We start from the raw sequence: 27,665 nt of genomic DNA, 5'->3' as shown, positions 1-27,665 counted from the left end.
CAAAATTGAAAGCAAACATCTGACATTTATTTCAGCATCTTCCGGAGCTGAATGTTATTGTTATTGACTTTCGAACGTAAAAGCAAATATCCGGTATTTATTTTGTCATCGTACGGAGTTGAAAATTATTGTTATTTATTTCCGAAAGTCAAAGCAAATATTCGACATTATTTTATTTCAGCATCTTCCGGAGCCGAATGTTATCCTTATTCATTTCCGAACGCAAAATCAAATACTAGTATCTGACGTTAATTTCAGCACCGTACGGAGCTGAATCTTACCGTTATTCATTTCCAAAAGTACAATGTATGAGCAAAGATCCGACATTCATTATTGTATCATACGGAGTCGAATATTACCGTTATTCATTGCCAAAAATAAAGCAAACATCTGACATTTATTTTAGCATCTTACGGAGCCGATTGTTACCGCTGTTCATTTCCAAAAGTAAAGGCAAACATCCGACCTTTCTTGGTGGCCCGATCGGGCCATCATAATCTTCATTTCTGAAATTTTGGACCACCGGGCCACCGTTAGTGTCAAGCCCTGCCTTGATACATCGGAATATTCGGAAAGTCATTTTCAGTACCATTGATGTTCTAGACATTTTCGTTACGGCGACAGGAATGGATTACAAACTCCATCGAAGTGAAATTTGGAGTGGAAATCGATGCAGACTAAGGGAGAGTATACAGATGTTTTGAGTGAGGCAGGGTGTTTACTGTTTCTCCGATTTTACTGAGTTCACGCTTTGTGTTGACATTGCGCTCACGGAGGTCTTATAAAACGTTTTTACGTAAAATACAAATGATTTTGTTGCACATTTTACCATGTAATTTGCGACGGAAAATAAGCGATCGATTAGATGCATGTTTTCAGAATATACCTATAGAGTCTGATGATGCACTTTCGCTAAAGTTTATATCTTTTTTTTTCCGTCCTCACTATGTGCACTTCGCAGTCGAAGCGATTATCGTGTGCCCGGGCGGCAAAGCGCGATGAACTGAGGGAATTCAAACAATGTAGTAATCTAACGGTAAGCCATGGTAGTAATCTAATCCACGCGACTATAGAAATTTGCGGACGGCTTGCTGCGCTATAACAAAAGCTTTCGAGAGTCCGATCAAGACACCCTCGCCAGAACTGTGCTTTTGTTCCGATTGTTACATTTTCTAAAGAGGGCGAACAAAGATCTATTAACATGACAAAAGGGCTACCTCATTATCTACCTCATAGATTTCACAGCGATATCACAATAAAACCACGACTTTTTCACGACGAAAGCACAACCATAGGACGACTAAATCACGGTGTAAGGACGGCGTTTTCACTGTCAAAGCATCGCGAATAGTGTTGGTAGTGATAGCGAATAGCGAATAACGAATAGCGAATACCGTATTCCGAATACCGTATACTTCTATGTGAACCCAGCCTTAAACATTTTTTCCTTGTTAGAGTCTGTGGATCTCGAACCGCAAAGATGATGGCGTAGTCTGATGCAGCTGGCATTGCGAAACCCATATAGGTGAGTCACACTCGTGTATGTAACTGGTCCAGGTAAGCCCGACTGCCATTTCACAATTATTACTGTAGAGTCTTCTTATAGCGCCAACAGCGGCAACTGTGGAACAGAAATGCAACAAGTTGCGACTTTGTCATCTTTGTTATAAAAAAAAACAAAAACAAACAAACACTCGAGTTGCGCTCTCTTTTGACGAGGACCTGCACTGTTAAAATTCTTGTATTTCTTGGACTTTACTGATGTTCCCGTGTATTCGGCTACTAATAAATACTAACAGCCTATGGCCAAAGGGAGAAGATGAAGAAAAAACAGAGCGAAAATCGTGCAAGCAACAATAAAACGCAAGAGGTATGATGCCATACGTGATGCGACAAAAAGCAATAATGTCCAAGTGGCACGACTGTTGTACCCCTAAAGAAATTATTCTGATTTTGGAAGAAAATGAAGCGGAGTCAGAGCGATAAATGCAGTCCGCTGCCATAATGACATATTATATAGTAAAATGCCATGGGGAAAGTGAGTGATGAAAAACTTATTTTTTTTTAGGAGGGGGGGGGGTGGGGGCGGCGTTGGGACATATCCACAAAGACATCATGAGACATAAACACTCTGAAAGAGTTTGTGGCAGTGATACTGAAGTTTCATCTTCATTAAGAGTGGATTTCCTTTCACCTTAGTGGTTGTCTTACCTGGCATAATCCTATGGTGAATGAAACGAGGCTACGAAGGTACATGCAGTTTAGCCATAATAACACGCAGGCCGATGGGATAGTGGCACAAAGGTTGTTAGAGTTATATGCCAGAGCAGATAAAAAAGAAAAAGAAACAATCTCGTTAAAGATGCTTGATACGTGTATCATCATTCGTTTCCATTTGCGGCGCTTGGGCTGGTGATGAAACCAGACTATGTCTAAATATAATGTGCAAATATATACGCGTATTACACTGCTCTAATTGGCTCTCATTGCCATGTTTTGCACAGGTAGTATACACAACCTGTACAGGTGTCTTTTTTTACAGTGAATTTTCACCTATGACCTATTTCATCAAAGTTTTGACATACGGTATTATTGTAACGAACTATAAATGTGAGCATACACGCATGCTTTTATGCAACTAGGTCCCTCTTTATGATTCGAATTTGTTTGACTGTTTTCCACTGAAGATTTAAAATGCCAAACGGTTGGCATGTCGAGTTGCACCCATGTCTGTAATTTATAACATATCCATATCTCTAGAGATTTTGATGTAAGAACGTATTGTGAAATATAATCATTTGTAGTTAATGTAATGATGGTCGAGGCCCATACAGTTTTTGTTTGTTTGTTTATTGTGGAAAATTATTGTATTGTGCTGTTTATTGTGCATTAGGACAGATATAGCACGTGATTCAGCCTTAGGGCTGCTATGTATCATTTTTGTTTTAATGAAATAAACCAATGTCTGTCTATCTATCTATCTATTCATTTGTCTATCTATCTATCTATCTGTCTATCCATCTATCTATCTATCTATCTATCAACCTATATACCAATCTATCTATTTATTTATTCATCTATCTATCTATCTATCTATATATCTATCTATCTATCTATCTATCTATCTATCTATCTATCTATCTATCTATCTATCTATCTATCTATCTATCTATCTATCTATCTATCTATCTATCTATCTATCTATCTATCTATCTATCTATCTATCTATCTATCTATCTATCTATCTATCTATCTATCTATCTATCTATCTATCTATCTATCTATCTGCATCTGTCTGTAGTTGCACCTGCCCATTGGATGCCACATACAGTCATGTACTATACTCAGTACACACAATCGACCAGAGCAAAATGAAATGCATGATATGCCGTGTGGAGAAGCGCCATCAACGACCACTACGGAGCACTGTCCACTGATACATTTCCCTGTCGTGCAATCAACGTCGACACCGACGCCGATATTATTGCCTCGAATATCGTCTAAAAACAACCTTCCACCATGGCCGATGCCACGGCCAGATCCTTGCAGTATGAGTACAAAGCTGTAAGTTATCATCTGTTGTATTAATGTGCCATTATTTTAGACGTAGGTACATGCAGGTGTAGTCTAGTGCAGTGATCAAACTTTTAAGAAGCACGCGTTGTGTAAGCAGGGTGAATGTGGCCCCACATGTGCAAAATGGCGTCCTGTTTTGAGTTGCGATTGTCGATGTTCTATTCGTGAAATTTGAAACACAACGAGTATAAAAGCGTTTATTAATTTGTATCCTGCGACATGCTGAAAAGACAAATGTTGTTGGTGTGTGTTTTTCGAGAAAAAAGAGGTAATCATATAGAAATGCATGTCTAACTAGAGTAAAAGCCCCAATTTTCGGACACTTAAGCTTTTTTGCAATATTTATTGAACTCAAATAATTTTCCACAAAACGAAATCTATAATAATGTTTGTTACATATATCAAACTAATTTTTCTTAATATTGATTTTCTCAAACCGATCATAAAATTTCACAAAATCCTCAAATATTATCACCTTGTCAATTCCCCAAAATTCGGACAGCGTCTCCAAAATCCGGACACGCGTGCAATGTCAGTACGCATACAAGGCCGCTGAAAAATCCGCGCGCGCCATATACCTTCTTGACGCAAGGTTGCATTGGGGATGTTGCGGCGCCCGTTCGTGTCCGAATTTTGGGGACTCTGCACTTGCATTCAGCCCCTGTACATTTATTCACTGCATCGGCACGTACTGAGATTTTGTTTTTCTTTTGTGTTTTCGAGGATACCATCACACTCTGAGCTTGCGATAAGCGAAAAATCTCGCAACAGAACGGCGTAATTTTTCAATTTTTAGCGCTTTTTCGGCGACCCCGATTCTTTACACAGGCCCTAATTTGCGCGTGCTTTGGAAAAGTCGCGGCGATTCCGCGATTTTGAAGGCAAAATTTGGGATTTTTGATGGATTTTTTGAGGTGACTCAGGCATTTTCGCGTAGTGAACGAGTGTGCTAGTGTGTGAAACGATGTGATATGCTTGTGCTGTGACAATCGACTTTGCTGCCTTGTGATAAGTGGTAAGTGTCCGGATATTGGAGGCCGGCTGAAAATTGGGGTTCTTACTCTAGTACTACCATTCCTTTCTGATGTTTGTCAATAAAAATGTTATCACAATGACAATGTCAATGACAATGTTTAGACGCTGTCTGTCTAACCGTTAGGTATTAAAGTTAGGTAGTATCTGTGAGGATGAGTGTGAATGAGTCGAGTGTGCACTGTGATGGTTTCATGAAACTTCAAAATGTATACACTGGCATCTTCATTTTGTGAATGCAGAACTCTAATCTTGTGCTGCAAGTTGACCGCTCTCTGGTTGAGCGGAGAGGCAGAGATGAGGCCACCGGGGAGGTGATGAGTCTGGTGGGCAAGCTGGGCAGCAGTAAGATGGGAGACAGGGCCCAGCGCACAAGACCGCCCCAGCAGAAAGAGAAAGAAGCCAAGTGAGTGCTGGAACTTGTGGTTGATAATGATGATAATGATACCTACTTGTGATAATGGTGGTGGCTGCTTCTATGTTCTAATGCACACAAGTTGCCTTTCGACGCCACGGTGCTTTGTTATTGACAAGTAGCCACATGTTTATATGGTATGATACTGCAGGGACAGAGAAGCAATTAACAATTACAAATCCAAATCAGGTTTTGATGATTAAAAGTTAGATAAGTACATTTTAAGTGTGGATTGAAATTTATCTGCTGTGGAAATTTGGCATAGAATCTTGGGAATGTTGTTTCAAAGTTTTGGACCTACATTGACTTTTGGTAAATGAAATTTAAGTGCAGTTTGTGAAGAACATGGATTTTGGATGCGTTGTACAATGTGATAAATGTATTCGTTTGTGATCTGTGAACGATTAGGAAAAGGTATTGTGCAAAATGGATTGTCTAAGCCCTTGACCTCTGTTAAGCAGCATAACATGCATATGATGAGTGTAGTATTTTTGGGTTTATGATGATGTACAGGTTGTATCCAATGGCTGTGCTACAACTTTGTTCTTTTGTTTTGTATTGAGACAGTAACCTGTTCTCGTCAATTCATTTTCACAAAGGCGGCGGAAGCGTGACGATGCGCGGTACGACATGAACAAGTTCAAAGGTCAGACTCTGCTGTCTGAAGGTATTGAGGATCTGGTGGGGATTTACTACAGGCCCAAGACCCAAGAGACAAGGACCACATATGAAGCCCTGCTTAGCTTTATTCAAGCTGCCATTGGGGACCAAGTGAGTATTTATTGACAGTACCATGTTTGAATGATTGTAAATGGGCTACTCCTCCCCTCATATGGGACCTTAACTTTTTCATTGCTAACAAAGAACAATTTGCATACAGAATCAGTGACATAATGAGGTGGAAATCTTCACAGGGTATTAGACTTTAAATGCTTAATGCTGTAAGAAAGTAGACTGAAGTCATAATCCCTGAAGGTGTTTTGTTTTTTTGTTTTTTTTTTGTTTTTTTTTGTTCAGTGAAAATAAGCATTGTGTATTCAGGCAAATTCTCAGGTTAATCCTTTGTCCAGTTAAAATTGGTGAAAACATTTATAGTAAAGTACAGGATAAATTGGATGGTTGGTTATGAAAGATCAAGTGGAGCTTAAATGATTATAATGTGTATAGTGTAACTTTCATTATGTAGTCATGATTTGAATCCAGATTTTTTTTTCTCTTTTTTTTCTTTTTTTTTTAATAGCTAACACTGTAATGTAAGTGAGCTCTTTGTGGCCAATACATCCTTGTTTTCAATGCCCATATTTAATTAAAAGATCTGGTTTCTCTTTCCACTTCATCCAATCCATGCATCATTACCATATCAAATTAAAGACTTGTTTTGTCCAAGCTCCTACAATATGTTCAGAGTCTGAGAGAAAATCCAAAGTTTGTACAATTTTTATTAAACCTGTATTACCCTTAGAATGCGAACAGACTTGTGTACTATTTTCACTAAGAGTTTAACTTAGCATGAGACTGAAGAGATCTTATCAGAATTGTTTGGTGTTGTAGCCCAGGGACATCCTCTGTGGTGCTGCGGATGAGGTGCTTGCAACCTTGAAGAGCGAGCACACCAAGAACAAGGACAAGAAGAAGGAACTGGAGGCCCTGTTAGGAACTCTGGCTGAGGAGCGCTTTGCTCTACTAGTCAACCTGGGCAAGAAGATTACAGACTATGGTGTGGAGAAAGAAAAGAAGAATATTGGTGAGATAGTTCTTTCAGTGGAATAGTCAACAACTCTTCTCAACCCCCCCCCCCCCCCTTCAAAGGAAAAAAAAATTATGCATGGAAGCTCTGTGTGCATTTTCTGAAAGCACCTTGCATTGTTAAGGGCACTTAATCTGTGGAAGGATATCTGCATATGACATTCTTCTGGGACTCGATATCCAGCATTTATTTATCTTTTTTCTTGAAAAAAAAAAATTTAATGGCTTGATTATTGCCGAGCATGAGTGATTGTTGCACCAGTGTATATCATAAGATAACAATTAGTAGTTTGTATTCTACTCAAAAGCAAAAATATTGTATATGCTTTCAATTTCAGTGGTAGGATATGCATTTGATAGCTCTACATACAAGAAATGTTACTAGCAATATGGAGCCCAGCTTCCAGTAGCTGTGAGGCTGCGTGAAGTGATGTCATTGGCATCTGTAAAAACATCTGCCCAAGGTTGTCACATTTGTCTCCAATGAAAACATGGACCTCCTATCTCGTTTCACAGATGATGACATCGATGAGACGCTGGGTGTCAACGTTCAGTTCGAGGAGTCAGACGAGGAAGTGGGCGACGATGAGGATGTTGGTGAGATCAAGGACGAGGAATCGGACGAGGAAGAAGGAATGGAGGATGCCGATGTGAAGTCCACCCTCAAGACCAGTGTGAGTTGTCTTGGTTATTCATGGATGTCCAGAAATTGATTCACACAAGAGATCAGAACTGATCTTCAAACTTAAGTGATAACTTTGTGTTCTGTAGCATTACATGTATCTTCAAAAATATACTCAGGATTTGTGTTAAGTTTTCCTTTACAAGAGCAGATATTTTAAGGTAATAAGGGGGAGAGCAAATATGAAATAGAATTAAGACAGAAGTATCTTAAAGTCTCTGATGTTGGTGTTGTGATATCTTATTACAAGATGAATCATGAAGTAAAAAAAGAAAATAGATTGAAAGATATGAAACATATAAAAATCACACTTGGGAACAAGTAGCAAAAACAGTTCATTTCAAACTGATTGATCTATAAGGGGTTCATGGTATGCCATATATTTTTTCATGGATGTGAGTGTGGTCTTGAAAAGGACCTATTCACTGTCAGAACATGCTTTCCCGAAATGTCAAGATTGAGTGGGTCCTTTTTAGGACCACAGCCACGTCCAAGAAAGAATATCTATGAAACCATCCACCACTGAAATGTTCTACCCCATGGAAACTTTCAAATGATATATGACTGATCTGTGGTTATGCATCAGAGGAAGACCAAGGAACACATGAACATTAATGCACGAAATTACAAGCACTGGGTGCATAAAGGACACAGTAAGTAAACAGTATTATTGACAGAACTGCAATAGATCAATAGCCAATGTTGCTGTTTTTTGTGTGAAAACACAGCTTGGTGGTGGTGACGATGTCCTGATGGCCAGGAAGAAGGGCCTACATCCCAGGGACATTGATGCCTTCTGGCTCCAGAGGCAACTGAGCAAGTTCTACGACGACCCCAACGTCTCCCAGGCTAGATCCACAGAGGTGCTGGAGATCCTCAAGGTGGGCCAGGACTTTGCTTGTCTCTCATTTCTTTGCATACAGTGGAAGAGCTACCCATCAGTTCAACATGAACTTACATCATGTCTGTGCATCAGCAGATCTCTTCATTTAAAACAAAAAATAAAAATAAAGAATTAAAAAATCAGGCCTTTGGCAGCTCTGACTACAAATGTTTGTGATGATGATTACATAGGTCTGAATTTTGCCTGACATCCAGTAATCATTAGATGGGCAAATTTTATTCTTACCTTATCATTTGTAGATGTCATATAGTCAGTCACACCTGTAACAAAAAAGGGGAGATAATTCTAAAAGTCTTGTATTTAAGGTATATATCCTATGAGAGATGTGAGAAAACCGGATTTTACCAAAAGAGTTCTTCATACATTACTATCTTTGAGAAGTTCCCAAGTCAATCAGGCAGTTTGGCTTGGCAGTGGTGTTATGTACCCACATGATCCTGTTAGCATTGATACCTCATATTCTACCACTTCCCAATATATTCTGTGGTGTTTGTGTCATACCAATTTATTCAAACAGAATGCATCGGATGATGGGCAGTGTGAGAACCAGCTGGTTATGCTGCTTGGGACCAACCAGTTTGAGTTCATCAAGACCTTGAGACAGAACAGAATGATGAGTGAGTCAAGCTACTTCTAACCACTTCTTCGTAAGCAGCAAAAATCTTTCAAGGAGACTGGATACATAGAAAGCCTCTATATCAGACTACGCTGCAGTATTTCCAGGAAAATGAGATGTGTTGTTGATCAACAGCAATCTTAAGAAGATACCTTTTGGAATGGGATAAGATTGTGTTTAACATAATGATTATGAGTCAAATCTTATAGGAGAGATATGTGTGCACTATACAGGCTGAGCATCAACAGTTAAGAAGAAAAGAAAAGAAGAGTCTGTCCAAATAGACCTCCAATTTTGTAAGGCCAAGGGCAAGAACAATTGCACTTTGTACGTCAAATGGAAAATTTAAATGATTGTAAGCTGAACTGGATTGAATTAAAAGTTGCCAGAATTATATTGCATATGTTATTAATAAGTGATTTTTTGAATTTTTATCCTTTGAAGATGTGACCCGCTCTTATGTCATTTTGACATGAACAATACCAGTTGATGGATCATAAAAAATTGTACGGTCTCGGGTTGATAAAGCTTTAATGCAACATGGTATTCTGTTATATCTTAAGCAGTGCCTATATAAGAGTTGAGCCTTTGTTATAAAAATGATTTTTGTGCTCAGGTAGCCTGTTCGTGATGTTTGTAAACAAACTTCCCTTATGCTATCATTTCTTCTCCTCCTTCCCCAGTCCTCTGCTGCACCCTCCTGGCCAAGTCACAGACGGTTGCCGAGCGACAGCAGCTGGAGGACCAGATGAAGTCTGACCCGGAGCTGGCATCCATCCTCCTGGCCCTGACGGAGACCGACAAGGAGGATCTGATCAAGGAAGAGCGGGATAGAAAGGCCGCCGCCCGCCAGAACCGAGTTGATGCTGACCTTGATGCCATGGAAACGGATGAACTTGAGAATGTGAATATTTTTTGGTTTTTTGCTAACATGTGTGACTTTTAACCAGTGTTTTTTTTCTTTAATTCTTTTTTGTTATATGTCATAAACTTTTTTTCGAGTAATATTCAGTGTAATATGAATCATTGATTTTATCCATCAAAATTTTGTGTGATTTGTTGTTTTCTTGTACAGAAAATGCATTTATGACAGAGCAAAGGGCCTGTTGAGTGTTGATGAAATGTGACAAAAACAAAATGAAGGGAGTTGCTGGAGTCTATTTGGAATTATTGTGAGACGGCAATACAGAATGGATTGATGCATAAGGTTATTTTGTTACTTTTTTATTTTTTAACTTCAAACAAAACTTGCATTTAGCAATGAAGAATGACCAAATTCTTGTGTTAGAGTCTATTTTGTTTTCACACGACTTCTAAAATGCTTGGTGCATTTGTCATCCTTTTCAGACCATGCTTCCGGAGAAGTTCGTTGACCTGGAAGACTTGGCCTTTGTCCAGGGCAGTCACCTGATGGCTAACAAGCGTTGCCAGCTGCCTGATGGATCCTACCGTAAGCAGAGGAAGGGTTATGAGGAAGTCCACGTACCTGCCCTCAAGCCAAAGCCCTATGAGGATGACGAGGTAGGCATTAAAGGGATGGTACAGTATTGGTGGAGGCGAGGATTAGGCTTTTAACTTTTTGTGAGATACCAAGAAACCACTTATGAAATAGTACAGAGCATATCATTATAAGACAAATTCAAAGTTTATTTGATGAAAATCAGTTTTGGAATGGCTGAGACATCCAAAAACAAAGTAAAATAAAGTAATCATAATAAAAGGTGGGTCCCACATTTTATTAGGATTGCTCTATTTTGCGTATCTCGGCCATTTCAAAACCAATTTTCATCAAATAAACGTTGAGTTCCACTTGGAATTACAGGCTCTTTCATATTTCATACGAGGTTTCTCATTATCTCGCCCAAAAATGTTAGAAACCTGAAGTTAGGTCTCAACCAAAAATATACAATCCCTTTAAGAACCCTTTTGTGTGCCTTAAGTGCCAAATGGCACCAAAACCCCATAGCGTCAGACATACTGTCCAAGTCCCTTGCACAGAAGGGGTTAGGAAGTGTTAAATAAAAAGTGCTGAATGGGTTCATTAAGTAAATAGCATTTATAGATAGCAGCTGACATGTTTATTAGAGGTTTAACTGACATAATTTCACAGTTGTGGTGGTGATGAAATGAGCAGACTTTGAAATGTTATATTGTGTAAAGTACATCTTTGCTAGGATCACACATCTCTATAGAAAGTAAGTTTGCATTCTGTAAATGCCAAGATGTGGTTGTGAAAGAAAAATATAATGTGTCTTCAGTGTACCAAACATGAATGTATACAGAGATATTGCAAGACACATTTTGCAGAATTGATACTCATTTGCAGCTGAGAATTTGTTGAACACTCAGTATGTCAACATGATGTTGAATGATGACATAGAAAACACCATGCACAAGAAAAAGTTTATAAAATCCAATAAGAGTCTGAGGTTGTGAGCGCATACATGTTCAAAATTTGTGCTCTACAGGTACTTTGATTATTTCATGTGAATCTTTGAAGGTATTTCAAATAAGATTTGATTATTGATCTTCCTATATTTACCTCAACTCACTGAACAGTCACTGGTGCCTATTGACCGCCTGCCCAAGTATGCCCAGCCAGCGTTTGAGGGATTCAAGAGCCTGAATCGAATCCAGAGCAGACTTTACAAGGCAGCACTGGAGTCAGACGAGAACCTCCTCCTGTGTGCCCCGACAGTAAGTTCCACCACCACTACCACTGTGTCTATACAAGGCTGGTAGAGTCTTGATTTGACTTTACACCAAAGAACACATGTGGGACCGGCAAACTGAGCATTATCATGTGACTTCCCAGAAGCCAGAACTAAGAGCACCTTCTTTCTGAACTACAGATTATTAAATGATTGGTCAAAGCCCTTTGTATTATTTTCTGCCATGCATTTTAGGAAAAAGTCTGAGCAGCCTAGCATCCAGCTTCTGTAATAGATTTTGAAGCCTCTCTTGTCTCCTTTGTTAAATACAACGACTTTGGACGGATGTTAAACCGAAAAGAATGAGAAAGAAAATAGGCATACTAATGCTAGAAAAGCACTCAGATACAGGGGACTTCCACCTGGCAGCTCATTTCCACCCTATATTACACTCAGCCCTACATTGATTATAAACTGCATTGTCAGATTCCTTGATCATCAAAACAGACCCTCACTGCCGACCAGCCGTTGCTGCTTCCGTCATGCTTTCTAGCCAACAGCGTGATGGCTCGAAGCGTCGTAAAAGCAAGCATGTCATTTTGCATTCATGATGGACCCTAAAAATAATAAAGAATCCTTCCAAATATTAAAAAAAAATCCTGGATCCAGACGTTGATCTGAATCACTACCAAAATTTAGTCATCTGTTCTTATTGTCATTATTAACTTTTCATAAAAAAAAAATCATCCAAATTGTTCAGAACATTTTGAGTTATTTTGCAAACAGACACAGACAGGCAAACAGACAAACAAACTTACGCTAGCAAAAAAACATAACCTCCTTGGTGGAGATAGATATCAATTGAGACTATAGTCCTTATCTATTTGTTTATTCCTTGCTAGGGTGCTGGTAAGACCAATGTGGCCCTCTTGACTATCCTGAGAGAGATTGGTAAGAATATCAACCTAGATGGTACCATCAACACGGAGGCCTTCAAGATTATCTACATTGCCCCCATGCGCTCTCTTGTACAGGAAATGGTCGGCAACTTCAGGAAGGTGAGTAGAGATTTCTGACTGACCAAACTGATCTGTACATTTCCTTTGAGAAACATCATTTGGAAATTTCTCACACCTGTATATGTGATTGCAGGAGTAATTTTGTTTTTGTTTTTGTTTTTTATTGTTGATTTGGATTTGTGGATATAACTTTCAAACTACTTTGTTTTATAGTTTTCCTGGCTTTTCTGTAATTGTTTGGGCAATTTTATTCTGAGTTCAAACCATGTCAATATTTTTGATGCAGTGTTCATCTCCATCAATTACTAGATGTCTGTTAAAAAGGATATTCATAGAGTACCAGTATACTTACAACAAGTCATATTTGTAGCATCTGCTGAACTTTTCTGTAAATTTTTGGTGATGGAAAATGTTGAGATAAAGTTATGACCTTTAGAACTAGTGATATTCTATGAGAGTTTTGAGAATTAGGTTCAGACTATTATGTATATATATAGCATGTACATAACATGTTATTTAGGGATGAAAACTTTTTTCTGCAACCACCATTGCTCTATGAGCAAATTTCTTGTTTCAGTTGTACTTGCTATCACATTTTTAAATTTCATTTTACATGTTTTGGGTGGAGAAAATCATGAGTTTAGCAGCATTTGGTTTTGATGATTTCTCTAATATTCATTTGGGGTATATGAGCAATGCTCAATGATTGATACATGATTTTCACATTAGCATCTTTCATACTCGTGTGATCAAGCCAGGAATGATCTGTGTTTTACATGTTGTTATTGTCTACGTCTTCATTGTATTTGAATGATGTTGAAATCCACATCGCACAGAGGCTGGACTCGTATGGCATCACAGTGTCCGAGCTGACCGGCGACCACCAGCTGACCAAGGACCAGATCACGGCCACCCAGATCATTGTGTGCACCCCAGAGAAGTGGGACATCATCACCAGGAAGGGAGGGGAGAAGACTTACACACAGCTGGTCAGGCTCATCATCATTGTGAGTCCACCCAGCTCTTTTTTGTTCTTATCTCCTCTTTTTGAAGACAGCAAAGTCAGTAACTATCCAAATCATTGGATGAATATTTAGTTGTTCCTTGAGGTTAAATGCTCATGATGATTTATTCTGATGGAATTTGGAGAATTTGCATCTTCATCCTAAAGAGCCTGCTCATCTCTAGACAATTATCGCATGATGGGGACACATAGACAAGTGAACAGAAAGGGAGTGAGTGAATGTATACTCACTTTGAAGCTAATTCGCACATGTTGTTTTGTAGAGAGTAGGGTAGGTAGTACCTTTCTGTAGCATGTCCTGAAACCAAAATAGATATATATCTGGTATAATTACGATGGTGATAGTATCGTGATAATGTAAAAATGAGGCTTAGGATTTCATCAGATAGGTTCCAAACCTCACAGTCACATTGATTGCATCTTCATCTCCTAGAATAGTGAGGTATTGGATCACAAAACTGTAGAATTGTCTCAAAACTCCTCTGTGAGATTTGGCAACAGATAATGAAGAGCCCTTTGTTTCATCCATTTCCAATAGAAATACAGTCATAACAAAGTGATATTAAGTTTGGTTATATTTCCTTGCATGATGTATACATTCTACTCAGATACTTGCTGTGACAAACATTTGAAATATTTGAATCTAGTGTATAAAGAGTAAGTGACATCAATTTAGAAGTAGAAGGTCACAGACACTTCACAAAAGTTTTTGAATTAAGGCCCTTTTAGAAGTAATGGAAAGATGTTTGAGAGACAGCAGAATGGCAAAGTCCAATTTTATGTCTTAATGAGAATTTTCTTCTCTCTTTAATTACCTAGGATGAGATTCACTTGCTTCATGATGACCGTGGACCTGTGCTGGAAGCTGTGATTGCAAGGTAAAAAAAAAGAAATGATAGAAAATAAGACTACTCTTTTCTATTTGGCTACTGTCAGCAGCAATCTAGGTTATCCTCAACTTGCAGCTACATTCAAAAGTTGTGTGAGGCCATGATAAGTTTTTGGAGTAGCGTGGCATTGTGGATTTGTGGCTAGTGCATCCGTGCTGGAGCAAAAGCATTAATTGTGTTCTGTTAAACACTGTCATTTTCAGGTCTTTTCTGTTTTTAATTTGTATGTGAATAAATTCATTTTCTTGTAATTTCATTGAAAAAGTAGGTGTTTTGTCTCGGAACATTCAGTAAGCAGTATATCTATTGTTGCCAGTGTCATACAACCAGTGGATGAAGTCTTAAATATCAATAATAGCACTTTGTCAATCAGGAGTGACAAGCTCATTGTGTTTGCCATGGTGGATGACTTCAGCTTTGTCTTTTCCATTGCCATTGCCATTGCAAAGTCATGTTTGAATATGACGATTCCTCCCCACAGGACCATTCGCAACATCGAGACCTCGCAGGAAGATGTGCGGCTGGTTGGCCTCAGTGCCACGCTGCCCAACTACCAGGATGTAGCTGGCTTCATGCGCGTCAAGCCCAAGGAAGGCCTCTTCTTCTTTGACAACAGCTTCCGCCCCGTGCCGCTGGAGCAGCAGTATATCGGTATCACGGAGAAGAAGGCGCTGAAGCGTTTCCAGCTGATGAACGAGATTGTGTACGAGAAGGTCATGGACAATGCTGGCAAGAACCAGGTCAGAACCTCACAAATGTTCATTGGTGATGTTGATTTTTACCTTCTAAGCCAGGTTGTGGAAATCAATCATCATCTTTCCCTTTGAAAGAAAGTATTCCATAGTACATATTAGGTGCTTGGTTTTTATTGATGATACCCCCATTATTTGCATTTAAAGTAATGCAATGTAGTCAAAATATCAGTCAAAATCATTATAATCCGCATGGCAAATGGATTTGTTGATGAAGGGTTCTTCTGATGCATAAAGAATGGTTAATGGTGATATCCTAAGGGAGCTATTCTTTTAGTTGCCAAATGTTTAAAGCGAAGCATACCTGTCTTTCCATCTGATCTCTAGCATGATACTCTTCCTCTCAAGCAGGGCATTAACCCTAATCACCCATGGATGTCAATCAACTTCTTGGAATAGCAGCAGAAAATTCAGGGAAATTATTAACAAAATACACATTTGTGTAGTGACAGTTTGAAAGTATTTAACCCATGGATACACAATATTTCTTGAATGTGTTTATGATAGTAGTCTTTACTGTGACAGCAGCAAGGCTAGGCAAAAAACAGTCAGCTGTGCAAAGTGAAGTTGTTGCCATTGTAAGCTGCAATAATCATGATTACAATCGTCTCTATGACTTGACCCCCCTACATGTATCTTCCTAGATTGATCTGACTTTTGACTTTTCACCTCTTGCAGGTCCTGGTCTTTGTTCACTCCAGGAAAGAGACGGGCAAGACAGCCAGGGCCATCCGGGACCTGTGCCTGGAACAGGACACCCTGAGTCAGTTCCTTAGGGAAGGGTCTGCCTCCACAGAGATCTTGAGGTCTGAAGCAGAGCATGCAGAGGTAGGCCAAATGCTGGACCCAAGTGCTGGACCATCATTTTTTCTGTTTTGCAGAATTGCACACACTCCATATGGGCATCATTCCAAGTAGGCTACTGGAGTTCAACCTACAAGATTTCTCAACATTGTCTTTAATGGGCTACATGCATGCTAGCTTATATGTTGGATTAAGTTGCAATGCAAAGATTCACAATGAAATCATTCCTAATAATATTCCATACCCCACCCCAAACCCCCTCCCAAAAATTTTACAACGTTGACAACAAACAAATATGCTTATTTGATGATATACTTATAAAATACCCCCCCCCCAAAAAAAAGAAAAAAAGAAAAAAAAAGAGGTATGGTGGGGATGTCATTTTTAAAACTAATCCAGTGAAAAAAGAAATCATTGCTATTGATATTGCTTTATGTTATTTACAGATGAAGAAGGAAGAAAGTCCAAAATCAAGCGTAGTTAAAATAAGAGTGAATGTTCCAGCATGAATTATTCAGGACAATGCCTCAAAGTAGATTGCTGAACCCCAAAACCAGACACAAACAAGCACTGGTGTGTGTGTGTGTGTTTTTTTTATATTTATTAATATTATTCGAAAGAGCAGTGTCTAAAGATGTTGACCAAACCCCATTTATCATATCATGGCATGAAAAACATAAAAATATGTGGTAAAATGTTTCATTCTCTTTTGAAACATTTAGAACCTTGAGCTGAAGGACTTGCTACCCTATGGCTTTGCCATCCATCATGCTGGAATGACCAGACTGGACAGGACCCTGGTGGAAGATCTCTTTGCTGACCGCCACATCCAGGTCCTGGTCTCCACAGCAACCCTGGCCTGGGGAGTCAATCTCCCCGCCCACACCGTCATCATCAAAGGCACCCAGGTAGAGAGAGAGATTTTTCAGTTAAAGGCATTATTCATCATTTGCAGATGACGCAAAAACCCAGCTTTAGTGCTTCAAAATAGTTCTAAAATGTGAGTTAGGAATAGAAAAAAAAATGTAAAAATTTTAAATAGGATAATCAGTGCTAAGTATTGTTAAATATACAAAATGTGAACAATGTTTATAATAAAATTGTTTCTAGACTAAACAGTCTACAGTTATAGTTTATTGAGAAAAATAGTGATATCTCCCTATATTTTAGGTTTTATTGCAAAATTGTTATAAGATAGGATGTTTTGTGATACAACTGATGTACTCATATGCATCAAATGTGATAACTCAAACATGTTTAAAATCACTGCTTGCAAAAGGTAAGCTTTACCTTTAAAACCCATATAAAGATATAAAGAAGTTCATGGAATGATCATGCAGATGATAGGAAAGCATAGAATGTGTTATACTGTAGGGATTGGATGCAATGGATCTCACTTCATTTCATAAGCCTTTTACTCAAGGTGATCTTTACTGATGAAGTGTCCATGTGTATGTAACTGGAAATGTGGGTTTTGAATATTGTCTCTGTATGGAGCATTTTTTGCTGTTCGGTACTTCACTCTGTTGGATAAAAGGGAAGAGAATAAGATCTATTTAGTGTAAATACGATATGTACCTCCATGTATTTGTGTTATTGATAAAAACCTCATGTCTTGCCTAAGGAAGTACTTAATCACTATGTCAAAAATGATGTGTTGTTTCTTATTGATTATTGCAGGAGAGTGAAATTTTGATGGCATTACCATCTCCAATGAAACAGCATGATGAAAATGCACAGTGTATTTCAACTGATATAGTCGCAGATAATTTGCATCTGTGCACCATGTAATGTGTGAATGACATTGTGAGAAAAACGTAGTGCAGGAAGAGGCTTGAATCATTGGATACTGGCAAGCTATCAAGGAAAGGAGTATACCACATTTTGCTTCTCTGTTTGTACTCGCCTTGTCAACTTCTAGATTTACAACCCTGAGAAAGGTCGCTGGGTGGAGCTGGGACCTCTCGATGTGCTGCAGATGCTTGGCCGTGCAGGGCGCCCTCAGTATGACACAAAGGGAGAGGGTATTCTCATCACCAGTCACGGCGAGCTGCAGTATTACCTGTCTCTACAAAACCAGCAGGTAAGTCACCCTCTGGGATGTACAGAATTTTATATCCATGCTTAGTGATTATTCGACTGTACAGGCATTATGTTGTTTTGAATGTGAAAACGAAATCCTCTTTTTATTCCCATTATTTTTCTAGAGAGGTAACTCTTTCAGATGTACATACAAAGGGTGTGAAAGATTACTGCCCTTTCCCCTGATTTTTTCAGTGATAAGTTTCAGATCTCCTTTGTAAGAATTTTGATTTCCTTACTTAAAATCATCTGGAAGATCATCATATACCAATTTTGTGGAATCTAATTTCACTGCTCTTAAAAATAATTTGTAACGCCATCTGAAATTCTTTGAAATTTCTGAATTTCTGCGAATTGCTGTACCAGTAATTATGAGTGCTGTTTTTACAACGATAGGAAATCATAGCTTTTTGTGATACTAGTCTGAAGGTGACATCATTGTGTGTATATTCTAGTTAGTCATATGGAATTGAAATGAATACAAGCCAGTCTCTCTGCTCTTCATCCCTCATAGTTGCCAGTAGAGAGCCAGTTTGTCAGTAAACTCTCAGACAACCTCAACGCTGAGATCGTCCTGGGCAACATCCAGACGGTGAAGGACGCAGTGACGTGGCTGGGCTACACCTACCTCTACATCCGCATGATGCGCAACCCGACACTGTACGGCATCCCGGCCGACGCCAAGGACACCGACCGGGACCTGGAGCAGTTCCGCATCGACCTCATCCACGCTGCCCTCGTCCTGCTCGACAAGAACAACCTGGCCAAGTACGACCGCAAGACAGGCAACATTCAGGTGAGTGTTGCAGGTGGAATCCTGGTGAAAGCTCTTGGTTGTCATTGTTGAATTGTTGGTAAATGCTTGCAAAAAACTTCCAAAAATGACTCCTGCGATTGGCAAGTAAAGTGATATAATATGTCAAAACTACAGTCTCAAGCAAGCATACTGTTGTGCCACCATCCAATTCTTACTTCAGTTTTTCAGGATCTTTTTATGTATGAAATGAGGTAAGATACGCAGAAATGGGTTGATAGTCACCATTCAGTCAGCTGCAGTTTACAAATATGTGAAACTCTCAGCTGAAAGAAAAATGAATGTTCTGACTAGATGGTTAGTCCAGATGCAGTCTATTTTTGTCTCGCCCACCGGAGGTAAAGGCGAGACTAAGGGATCCAAATGGCGTCCGTTCGTCGTCCGTCCATCGTCCATCGTCCGTCACAAATGTTAAAGTTTACCTGCAAGACTCTCTTATGATGCATAACTTGGCATCTGTTACAGCAATGGCAGCCACACTTGGGTGATAGAAGCACTAGGGGTATCTTCATGTTATGGTGTTGTCAGAGGTCATGTGATGATGTCAAAGGTCATATGAGGTCATATATTAAAGAGTATGTGCAAGACTCTCTTTTCTATGTTAAAGTTTACCTGCAAGACTGTCTTTTGACAAATAACTTCACATAAGTTGCTTGGATTACAACCTAACTTGTGTCATAGATGCACTGGGGGGACCTTCATATTATGATGCCATTGGAGGTCACAGGATAAGGTCAAAGGTCATTTGAGGTCAAACATTAAAGTTTACTTGCAAGACTCTCTTATCACATGTAACTCGACACATGTTGCTACAATGGCAATCAAACTTGGGTGATGGATGCACTGGGGGTACCTTCATGTTATGGTGCCGTAAGAGGTCCCATGATAAGGTCAAAGGTCATTTGAGGTCATACGTTAAAGTTTACTTGCAAGACTCTCTTATCACACGTAACTCAGCACATGTTGCCACAATGGCAATCAAACTTGGGTGGTGGTAGATGTCTCTTGGGAAGTTGAAGGTAACCACAAGGTCAAAGGTTCAGACAGGGGTCAACGAACTTTTAGGGCCCAATGTTAAGTTTTTAGGGCGCATTTCGTTTATGGCTCATAACTTTTGATCCCTTTGTCCGTTTGTGACCAAACTTGGATGGAAGATGTCCCTTGGGGAGGTGAAGGTCGTCACAAAGTCAAAGGTCACAGACAGGGGTCAACAAACTTTTAGGGCCCAATGTTATGTTTTTAGGGCGCGTTTTGATTGTGGCTCATAACTTTTGATCCCTATGTCCGTTTGTGACCAAACTTGGATGGTAGATGTCCCTTGGGGAGTTAAAGGTCATCACAAGGTCAAAGGTCACAGAAAGGGGTCAACAAATTTTTAGGGCCCAATGTTAAGTTTTTATGCCGTGTTTCGATTATGGCTCATTACTTTTGATCCCTTTGTCCGTTTGTGACCAAACTTGGATGGTGAATGTCCCTTAGGGTGTTGAAGGTCACCACAAGGTCAAAGGTCATAAGCAGGTCAATTAACTTGTGGGTGATATAAAAAATATTAATTCCTTGTACGCGAATGGGCGAGACACAATTCGGCGATTGCCTTGTTTGAAATTGTATTCTTTTTTCAAGTGATCTGAAAGCGAAGACAAAAGTGCATTCTATGAACATAAAATGATCACCTGAAACACTATCCTTCCAGAATGTAATGGGAGCAGATCTGTGTTCAGTGTTCCAATTCTGTTTCAAAGATGCCATGGAATGTTGCACAGAGGAATCCATGACGTCATGTTTCAGGATGCACTGCTGAGTGCGGATGTGACGTGGGTGTGACTTTAAACAACGCTACACACTGGCAGTGGTGCGACGGTCCATGACCAGTAAAATTCACTGTCGGACCAGTAACTTTTCAGGAATGGATCAGTAAAAAATGGAAAAAAAAAACTGTGTACCTACTGGTCCAACAGACAGGTTGGACCAGTAGAAAAAATGGCTTAGTGTGCAGCCCTGCTTTAAGATATGTTTGATTTATCTGAAGGTCAGTGAACTGGGTCGCATTGCCAGCCACTACTACTGCACCAATGAGTCGATGTCCACCTACAACAGTCTCCTGAAGCCGATGCTGAGTGAGATTGACCTCTTCCGTGTCTTCTCGCTGTCCTCAGAGTTCAGGAACATGGTTGTCAGAGAGGTGAGAAACTTCTATGATATCTCTAGTATTGTCTCGTAAAGTATAGATTAATTTGTGACTGTTGTCCAGCGTTGGAGTTCAATGAGCCAGGTCCACATGATCTCGCGTGGATGATCAATTAATGGATGGATTAGAAGAGATGATGTGATATTTCCTAGTCACATGCAGTGCATCAGCACTATTCATTCATTTCCTGAGTACCTTGTTTGCACTTTCTGTGAATAGTAGTTTTCCATAGGAAAGATGAAAACTCAGCCTAAATTCATGCTGTACTAGCAATGTAGTTGCAAATTGGCCAGTATCAGCTGCAAGACTATTTACTGGTAACTGTAAAAGTAAGCACAGGAAAAGACAAACACAGGACTTTGAATTTCAAGGAAATGTACAAAGCCCCTAACAACCTCTCAAAGAGAGGCATTACTGTAAACCAGAAATTTTCATGTGCGTAAAACTTTCGCAAGGAGCCAGGATTTGCAATAGTAAAAGTGCACGCAAAAAGTTTTGTGTACACAATGCAGCAAATTCCACAGGCATTTTGGAAAGTTTTGTGCCCCAAAATTGACCTTTGGCTCCAATTCACAAAAGTTTCATATCACAAATGTTTCTGGTATTAAAGTATTCTTTTTCACTAGTAATATGACCCATGTGGAGTCATGATCTTATTGGAGATTTGTCAATCAGGCAGTCAGATGCCTAACTTATATCCCTGAGTTCTAGAAATGAAGGTTTTTTTTTATTTTGTCTTCTTCTTTTTTTCGAAAGAAGTGTAGGTAATATCAAGATAGAGCTATACAATACAAGCAATACAAGAAGTCCATTTCCAGAGCATTTTTGTGATCCCTTTGAATTTAATGTTTCACTGTCTCTTTGTGGAGAGAGTGTAGAATTACTTTTGACCCTTTCACCTGTCTGTTTGATGCACAGGAAGAGAAGATTGAACTGATGAAGCTGCTAGACAGGGTGCCCATTCCCATCAAGGAGAGCATTGAGGAACCCAGTGCCAAGGTGAGATAGCATCCCACTGGATGTTGTTGGCATGGTAACAACCGGGAAAGGGTCTCAAATACGCAGGCTATATAGATGTTGTGATGCCTGCCAAGATAATATTCAGGGAGCAGTTACTTCTTGACTGAAAGTCATTTTGAAGGAATGCCTCAGAAACAGCAGTTACAATCTCTGAGAATGTTTGAAACATATGATTGGAAAAAATTCATAAATAAAAGAAGAAAACTCTTTTGAGGTGCTTCAAAACTTCTGCAATGATTTATGAACTGAGTTTGAAAGAGGTAATCAGGTCACTGAAAAAAAATTTTTTTTGGGGGGGGTTATTTGTGTTAATGCTGCCATATTAAAATAACCAGCTAGTCTTTTCCTGCACTGCTCCAAAATATTTGAACACTTGATAATTGAGCATATTTTATCACTATAGCTTTCTGTTGATACATTACATACTCATTGACATGATGTTTTGTAGCAGATCGTGAGCAGTGCCAGAAATATTTCATAGCTGAGAAGGAAACCTAGCATTTATGTTATTGCTTATTTGAGAAAGTGAGATCTGTGACATCATTAATACATCAGATATTTCATCCATCGTAATGTTTCTAAAAGTTTACTATTTTTTCATATCTCTTCAGGTGAATGTGTTGTTGCAAGCCTTCATCTCCCAGCTGAAGCTTGAGGGTTTTGCTCTAGTGGCTGACATGGTTTACATCACACAGGTAAACACTTACCCACCTCCCTCAAATGCTTTGCTCTACTTTCATGTGCTTCAATCTAGTTTACTACCTTTCTTTTGTATTTATTGAAGTGTTCAACTGCCTAATGTAGGTTGATATTCGTGTTGCTAAATTATTATTTTGTTCAAATTGAGTATTTCAATATTTTCTTCTCTGTCTGTATACATGCTCCCTCCTTCCATTCACTGTAAACACATGTGTGTCTGTTTTGTGGAATCTTGGTGTCTCTTTTACACCTTGTCCTTGTAAACAATGTTTATATGTGAATATACAGCACTGCACACTGGCACTGGTCCGACAGTCCCTCACCAGTAAAAGTCATGGTTGGACCAGTAACATTTTCAGGAATGGACCAGTAAAAAATGAAGAAACTGGGCACCTACTGGTCTGACAGACAGGTCAGACCAGTAGAAAAATTGGGTTAGTGTGCAGCCTGGAATATATATAATTTTCAATAAAACAACACATGTAAATCTTGACAATTAAAATCAAAACAAAGAAAGATCCATCTTATGATACTTACCATTGTGAAGTCATTGATGGTATTTTCTGTGTAATGACAGAATAGATGTTTATTAGTGTACTGATTACAGTAATATTGGATGAGATCTGAGAATGAAGAGCAAGCTATTATGAAGTTTGTTAACCATGTAATCAATGTTTGTATGTTCATTGGTTTGTTCTTTTCCTCACCAGTCTGCTGGGCGTCTGATCAGGGCCATCTTTGAGATCGTGCTTCATCACGGCTGGGCCCAGCTGGCCGACAAAACACTTTCACTGGCCAAGATGATCGACAAGAGAATGTGAGTCAAGCAGCTCAAGCAAAAAATAGTTGAATTCAATATGTGAAACACTCTAGATTCAAGATTATTGTCTGATGCAGTAGATAGTCATAACTGAATGCAGATAACGATAGGATAGGAACCATCTGATACTTAGTCTCTTCTGCAACAAGCTTCCAGAAAGTAGATTTGAAAAGTTATTTGATTTATTTCCAAATATAAATATAGACAAAGTCAGTCTTCATTTTTAGATTCAGTCATTACACATTACTGTGAGCTTTTGAGAATGAAATATAAGTTGAAGTCAACCTATAAAAAAGCATGAATAACAGTATGGCAAAAAGCTGAACTGATTTGGAATGCATAATGTTTTCTAAGAGAAATATAGAAAATCAGTCCTCAACTAGTCATAACATAGAACTGTGAGCTTTTGCAAATTAAGTACTTTTTTTATGGTAAAACTGAAAAGTAACATGACTAATTGTATGATAGGAAATTGTCATATAGTTATGTGATCTCATTCATGATGCTTTTGAAATAAATGTGAAATCTGCAAAATGACTCATAAGAGAAAGACAAATTCTCTACAAATGAGACTTATGTGAAAGAGAATGTTATCATTTTATGTGTACTGTAAGCTGTATGATGAAAGGTTCTTTGAATTCAAATCTTCAAATTAAGTATTCCAGGGCTATGATAATGAATGGATCAAATTGAAGAATCGGTAAAACTTACTGAAATTAACAAAAATTGACAGAAATGATGATTTAAGTTGTGCATTATTGGAATTCTTTGGCAGGTGGCAGTCCATGAGCCCACTCCGCCAGTTCCGCAAGATCCCAGAGGAGGTGGTGCGGAAGATCGAGAAAAAGAACTTCCCCTGGGAGAGGTTCTATGACCTGGGTCCTAATGAGCTGGGAGAGTTCATCCGCATGCCCAAGATGGGCAAGACCATCCACAGGTGAGGCCACAGATCATCGTGGCATTTTGTGTCTGTTCAACTCCCATGTAGGTAAAATGATGACTTGTTTGTGGGTAGAACAGTTTGATTTTCATTTTTTAGAATATGTTTTTCTGATGTATGATAATTTCGTTTATGTGGAATAAGTTTTTCATGTTTTCTGTTGATTTTATGTTTATTTGTGGATATAGTTTGAATTTTGAATACATCATAAACCACAGCTTTTCTTCTGTTTGTTGTTTACTTAACAGCAGTTTTGAAAAACATTTAAGACTAAGTATCAGAACATTTATTTAGTAAGCTCTACTTTTTACAATTTAATTACAGTGTATGTAGATGAAAATTTGCTACATTTTTATCGTTTTGAAAAACAAAGTTACGCCTCATAGTTGGACTGCAGATGTATACACACCTGCTTCATGTTACTTAAATTGATATAAGGGAAAGACAGATGCAGTGTATGATGAATATGATGTTTTATGTGTTACGATATTGACAATTATTTGTAATCAGGGATGAATACTGATCAAACTTCATCACAATACTTACTGGAATTATGTGTGAGGTAGGGTTATAAAAAGGTTGATCAAAAGTGAAGTAACAAGGCACATTAATCTTACATGTGCCTTTAAAAGAAAAAAAAAATGATTTGTCATTCAAGGCGAGAATGGGTTCATTTGCTGAAACATCCTACCTTGTGTGAAAATATCCATACTATCTGATTTGCATAGATACATTCATCACTTTCCACGCCTGGAGCTGGCCACCCACATCCAGCCCATCACAAGGAGCACGCTTCGTGTGGAGCTCACCATCACACCAGACTTCCAGTGGGATGAAAAAATCCACGGCAACTCAGAGGTCAGTCACCCCAGTTTGACCTTGAAGTAGACACTTAACTATAATAACAATAATGATAGTTAATATTTTAGAGCGCCTTTTCCACTGGATACAAAGCGCTATGAGATGTCATCCCTGGTCGCCGTAGGAGATAAGATATATACAAATTACCAGGCAGTGACAGTACAAGTCCAGTGCGTATATAAGGATATCAAATAAGTAGGTCTTCATATTTTGTTTGAAGTGATCCAGTGTTGGTGATGATTTCAGAGGAGGAGGGAGCTTATTCCACAGTCTAGGAGCAGGTGAGGAGAAAGCTTCATCGCAAGCTAGTCTGTTACAATTGTGTGTTACTGTAAACGTCTCTATTTTTGTGTGAATTAGTTTCATGCTGAGCAGCTCAAAAACATATTCGTGGGTTCATAAATTCATGCCACGTAAATTGCTTACTTGTATGTTTTCATACAGTTCACACAAAAGATAAAATTTGACTAGACATTTCCATGCCTAAAATCAATGCACTGCTTTACTGTGCAAATGCCTACCAATTTACTTTATTGTACATCATGCCTCACTCTGGACATTATGACCTGCACAGAAAGCTACCAGTGTAAGCCCACATGATTAAATGAATATGCCCTACTAGGACACATACAGTGTACATACATACTTCTTTAGTTGTCGTATTTATCTGCATACGAAGTGCATGATTCAAAGCGATAAAGATTGATATTTGCGGAGCATTTTTGTCAGATTTAAAGTTCATGTATGTCAGCTTATTGATGCGTGAATTTAGGTAGTCTTAAGCAATCATTGATACTAGTGCAGTTATTGTAAAGGGTCATTTTTTTTTTTACTTCTCTTCATTGCTTCAGGCTTTCTGGATTCTTGTGGAAGATGTCGACAGCGAGATCATTCTACATCATGAGTACTTCTTGCTGAAAAGGTATTGTCTTAAATTGTATATTTTTTTCATGTATTTGTTCACTTCCAACTTAAAGTCAACTGAAATGTTATAAAAGGGAATTCTGATTGATTTGTCAATATGGAACTAATGATAAGAAAAATTCATCTCTATGTTAGTAACAATGACTCAAAATGTGGAATATGAGCTGGTATTCTACAAAATATGAGATATAGATTTAAAGAGTGATGAAGATATTAGTACTAATTAGAGGGAGGAAACTGTGGCTTAGAAATGAAATTCAAAGTAAATTGCTGTGATGATGTACACTTCACTTGATGCTGATGGTGATACCATGCAGGGTCAACTTGAAGATCATGGTAATTGTATTTCCATTTTTTCCTGTTTTTCACTTTCGTGATTTGCAGCAAATTTGCTCAGGATGAGCACATCGTCAAGTTCTCTGTGCCCGTGTTTGAGCCCCTCCCTCCCCAGTACTTCATCCGGGTGGTATCTGACAGGTGGATAGGTAAGTGTTTACTCATGAGGAGGAAATCTTCCGTGTGAAAATAATGTGGTAGATGAGGCAAGTGATTGAGTAATGTTAAATATGAAGGAGATCTTTAATAGTTAACAAATCAGTTTCTATAACCCCTTTATTCCCAGTTCCCTTACAGACCCTTTTAACCCGCTGAGGACGAGTGCCAAGTATACTCGGGCAGGGGTCTATGGGAAATGCGTGTTGTAGCAAAATCAGTCCGTCCTCAATGGATTAATTTGGCAGGACCCTTTTGTTACCTCTTTCATTCTCGAGACCTTTGTACATCAGCTTAGCGGAACAGTTTCTATAACCCTTTCATTTTCAGCTCAGTAGACCCTTTCATTTTGCAGGACCCTTTTGTTACCCCTTTCACTCTCAGTAGCTCTTTACTCCTGCTTAGTACACAGAGCAGTTTCTTTAAGCCTTTTATTCCCAGTTCCCTATAGATTCTTTCATCTGTAGACATTTTCATTTGGCAGGACCCTTTCGATACCCCTTTCATTCTCAATACCTCTATACATGTGCTAAGTTTAGAGAACAGTTTCTATAATTTCTACAGTTTCTTTAATTTTCAGCTCTGTAGTTCCTTCTTTTGAAGGACTGCTTTGATAACCATTTTGTTATCTGTAGATCAAATTTTCCTGAATTTTATTTGAATTTTATTTGCCCCCCCCCCCCCCCAATTACCTTGGCCTGTACCTAATCTCTG

General features: G+C 38.8%; 1 protein-coding gene across 1 annotated transcript in view; it reads left to right on the top strand.

The window, feature by feature from the left end:
• Window positions 1-3,441: 3,441 nt before the first annotated feature.
• Window positions 3,442-27,665, top strand: part of LOC139735291 (U5 small nuclear ribonucleoprotein 200 kDa helicase-like) — a 49,873-nt gene continuing 25,649 nt past the window's right edge. The window contains exons 1-26 of the mRNA XM_071646047.1: window positions 3,442-3,564; window positions 4,851-5,014; window positions 5,623-5,794; window positions 6,575-6,767; window positions 7,286-7,443; window positions 8,180-8,332; window positions 8,873-8,972; window positions 9,655-9,875; window positions 10,319-10,492; window positions 11,531-11,668; window positions 12,525-12,680; window positions 13,478-13,648; window positions 14,485-14,543; window positions 15,037-15,295; window positions 15,986-16,135; window positions 16,834-17,019; window positions 18,033-18,194; window positions 18,708-18,989; window positions 21,037-21,189; window positions 22,114-22,194; window positions 22,827-22,910; window positions 23,625-23,731; window positions 24,510-24,671; window positions 25,403-25,532; window positions 26,387-26,457; window positions 26,844-26,944. Coding sequence (XP_071502148.1) covers window positions 3,520-3,564; window positions 4,851-5,014; window positions 5,623-5,794; window positions 6,575-6,767; window positions 7,286-7,443; window positions 8,180-8,332; window positions 8,873-8,972; window positions 9,655-9,875; window positions 10,319-10,492; window positions 11,531-11,668; window positions 12,525-12,680; window positions 13,478-13,648; window positions 14,485-14,543; window positions 15,037-15,295; window positions 15,986-16,135; window positions 16,834-17,019; window positions 18,033-18,194; window positions 18,708-18,989; window positions 21,037-21,189; window positions 22,114-22,194; window positions 22,827-22,910; window positions 23,625-23,731; window positions 24,510-24,671; window positions 25,403-25,532; window positions 26,387-26,457; window positions 26,844-26,944 — 3,832 coding nt within the window. The 5' untranslated portion in view covers window positions 3,442-3,519. The remainder of the gene's footprint in view (window positions 3,565-4,850; window positions 5,015-5,622; window positions 5,795-6,574; window positions 6,768-7,285; window positions 7,444-8,179; window positions 8,333-8,872; window positions 8,973-9,654; window positions 9,876-10,318; window positions 10,493-11,530; window positions 11,669-12,524; window positions 12,681-13,477; window positions 13,649-14,484; window positions 14,544-15,036; window positions 15,296-15,985; window positions 16,136-16,833; window positions 17,020-18,032; window positions 18,195-18,707; window positions 18,990-21,036; window positions 21,190-22,113; window positions 22,195-22,826; window positions 22,911-23,624; window positions 23,732-24,509; window positions 24,672-25,402; window positions 25,533-26,386; window positions 26,458-26,843; window positions 26,945-27,665) is intronic.

The sequence above is a fragment of the Diadema antillarum genome, unplaced genomic scaffold (assembly GCF_040938485.1).
Source record: "Diadema antillarum isolate AM-2024a unplaced genomic scaffold, OU_Dant_1.0 seq00000569_RagTag, whole genome shotgun sequence".
Lineage (NCBI taxonomy): Eukaryota > Metazoa > Echinodermata > Echinoidea > Diadematoida > Diadematidae > Diadema > Diadema antillarum.
Note: the sequence above shows the minus strand (reverse complement) of the source record. Positions and strands in the feature narration are given on the sequence as shown.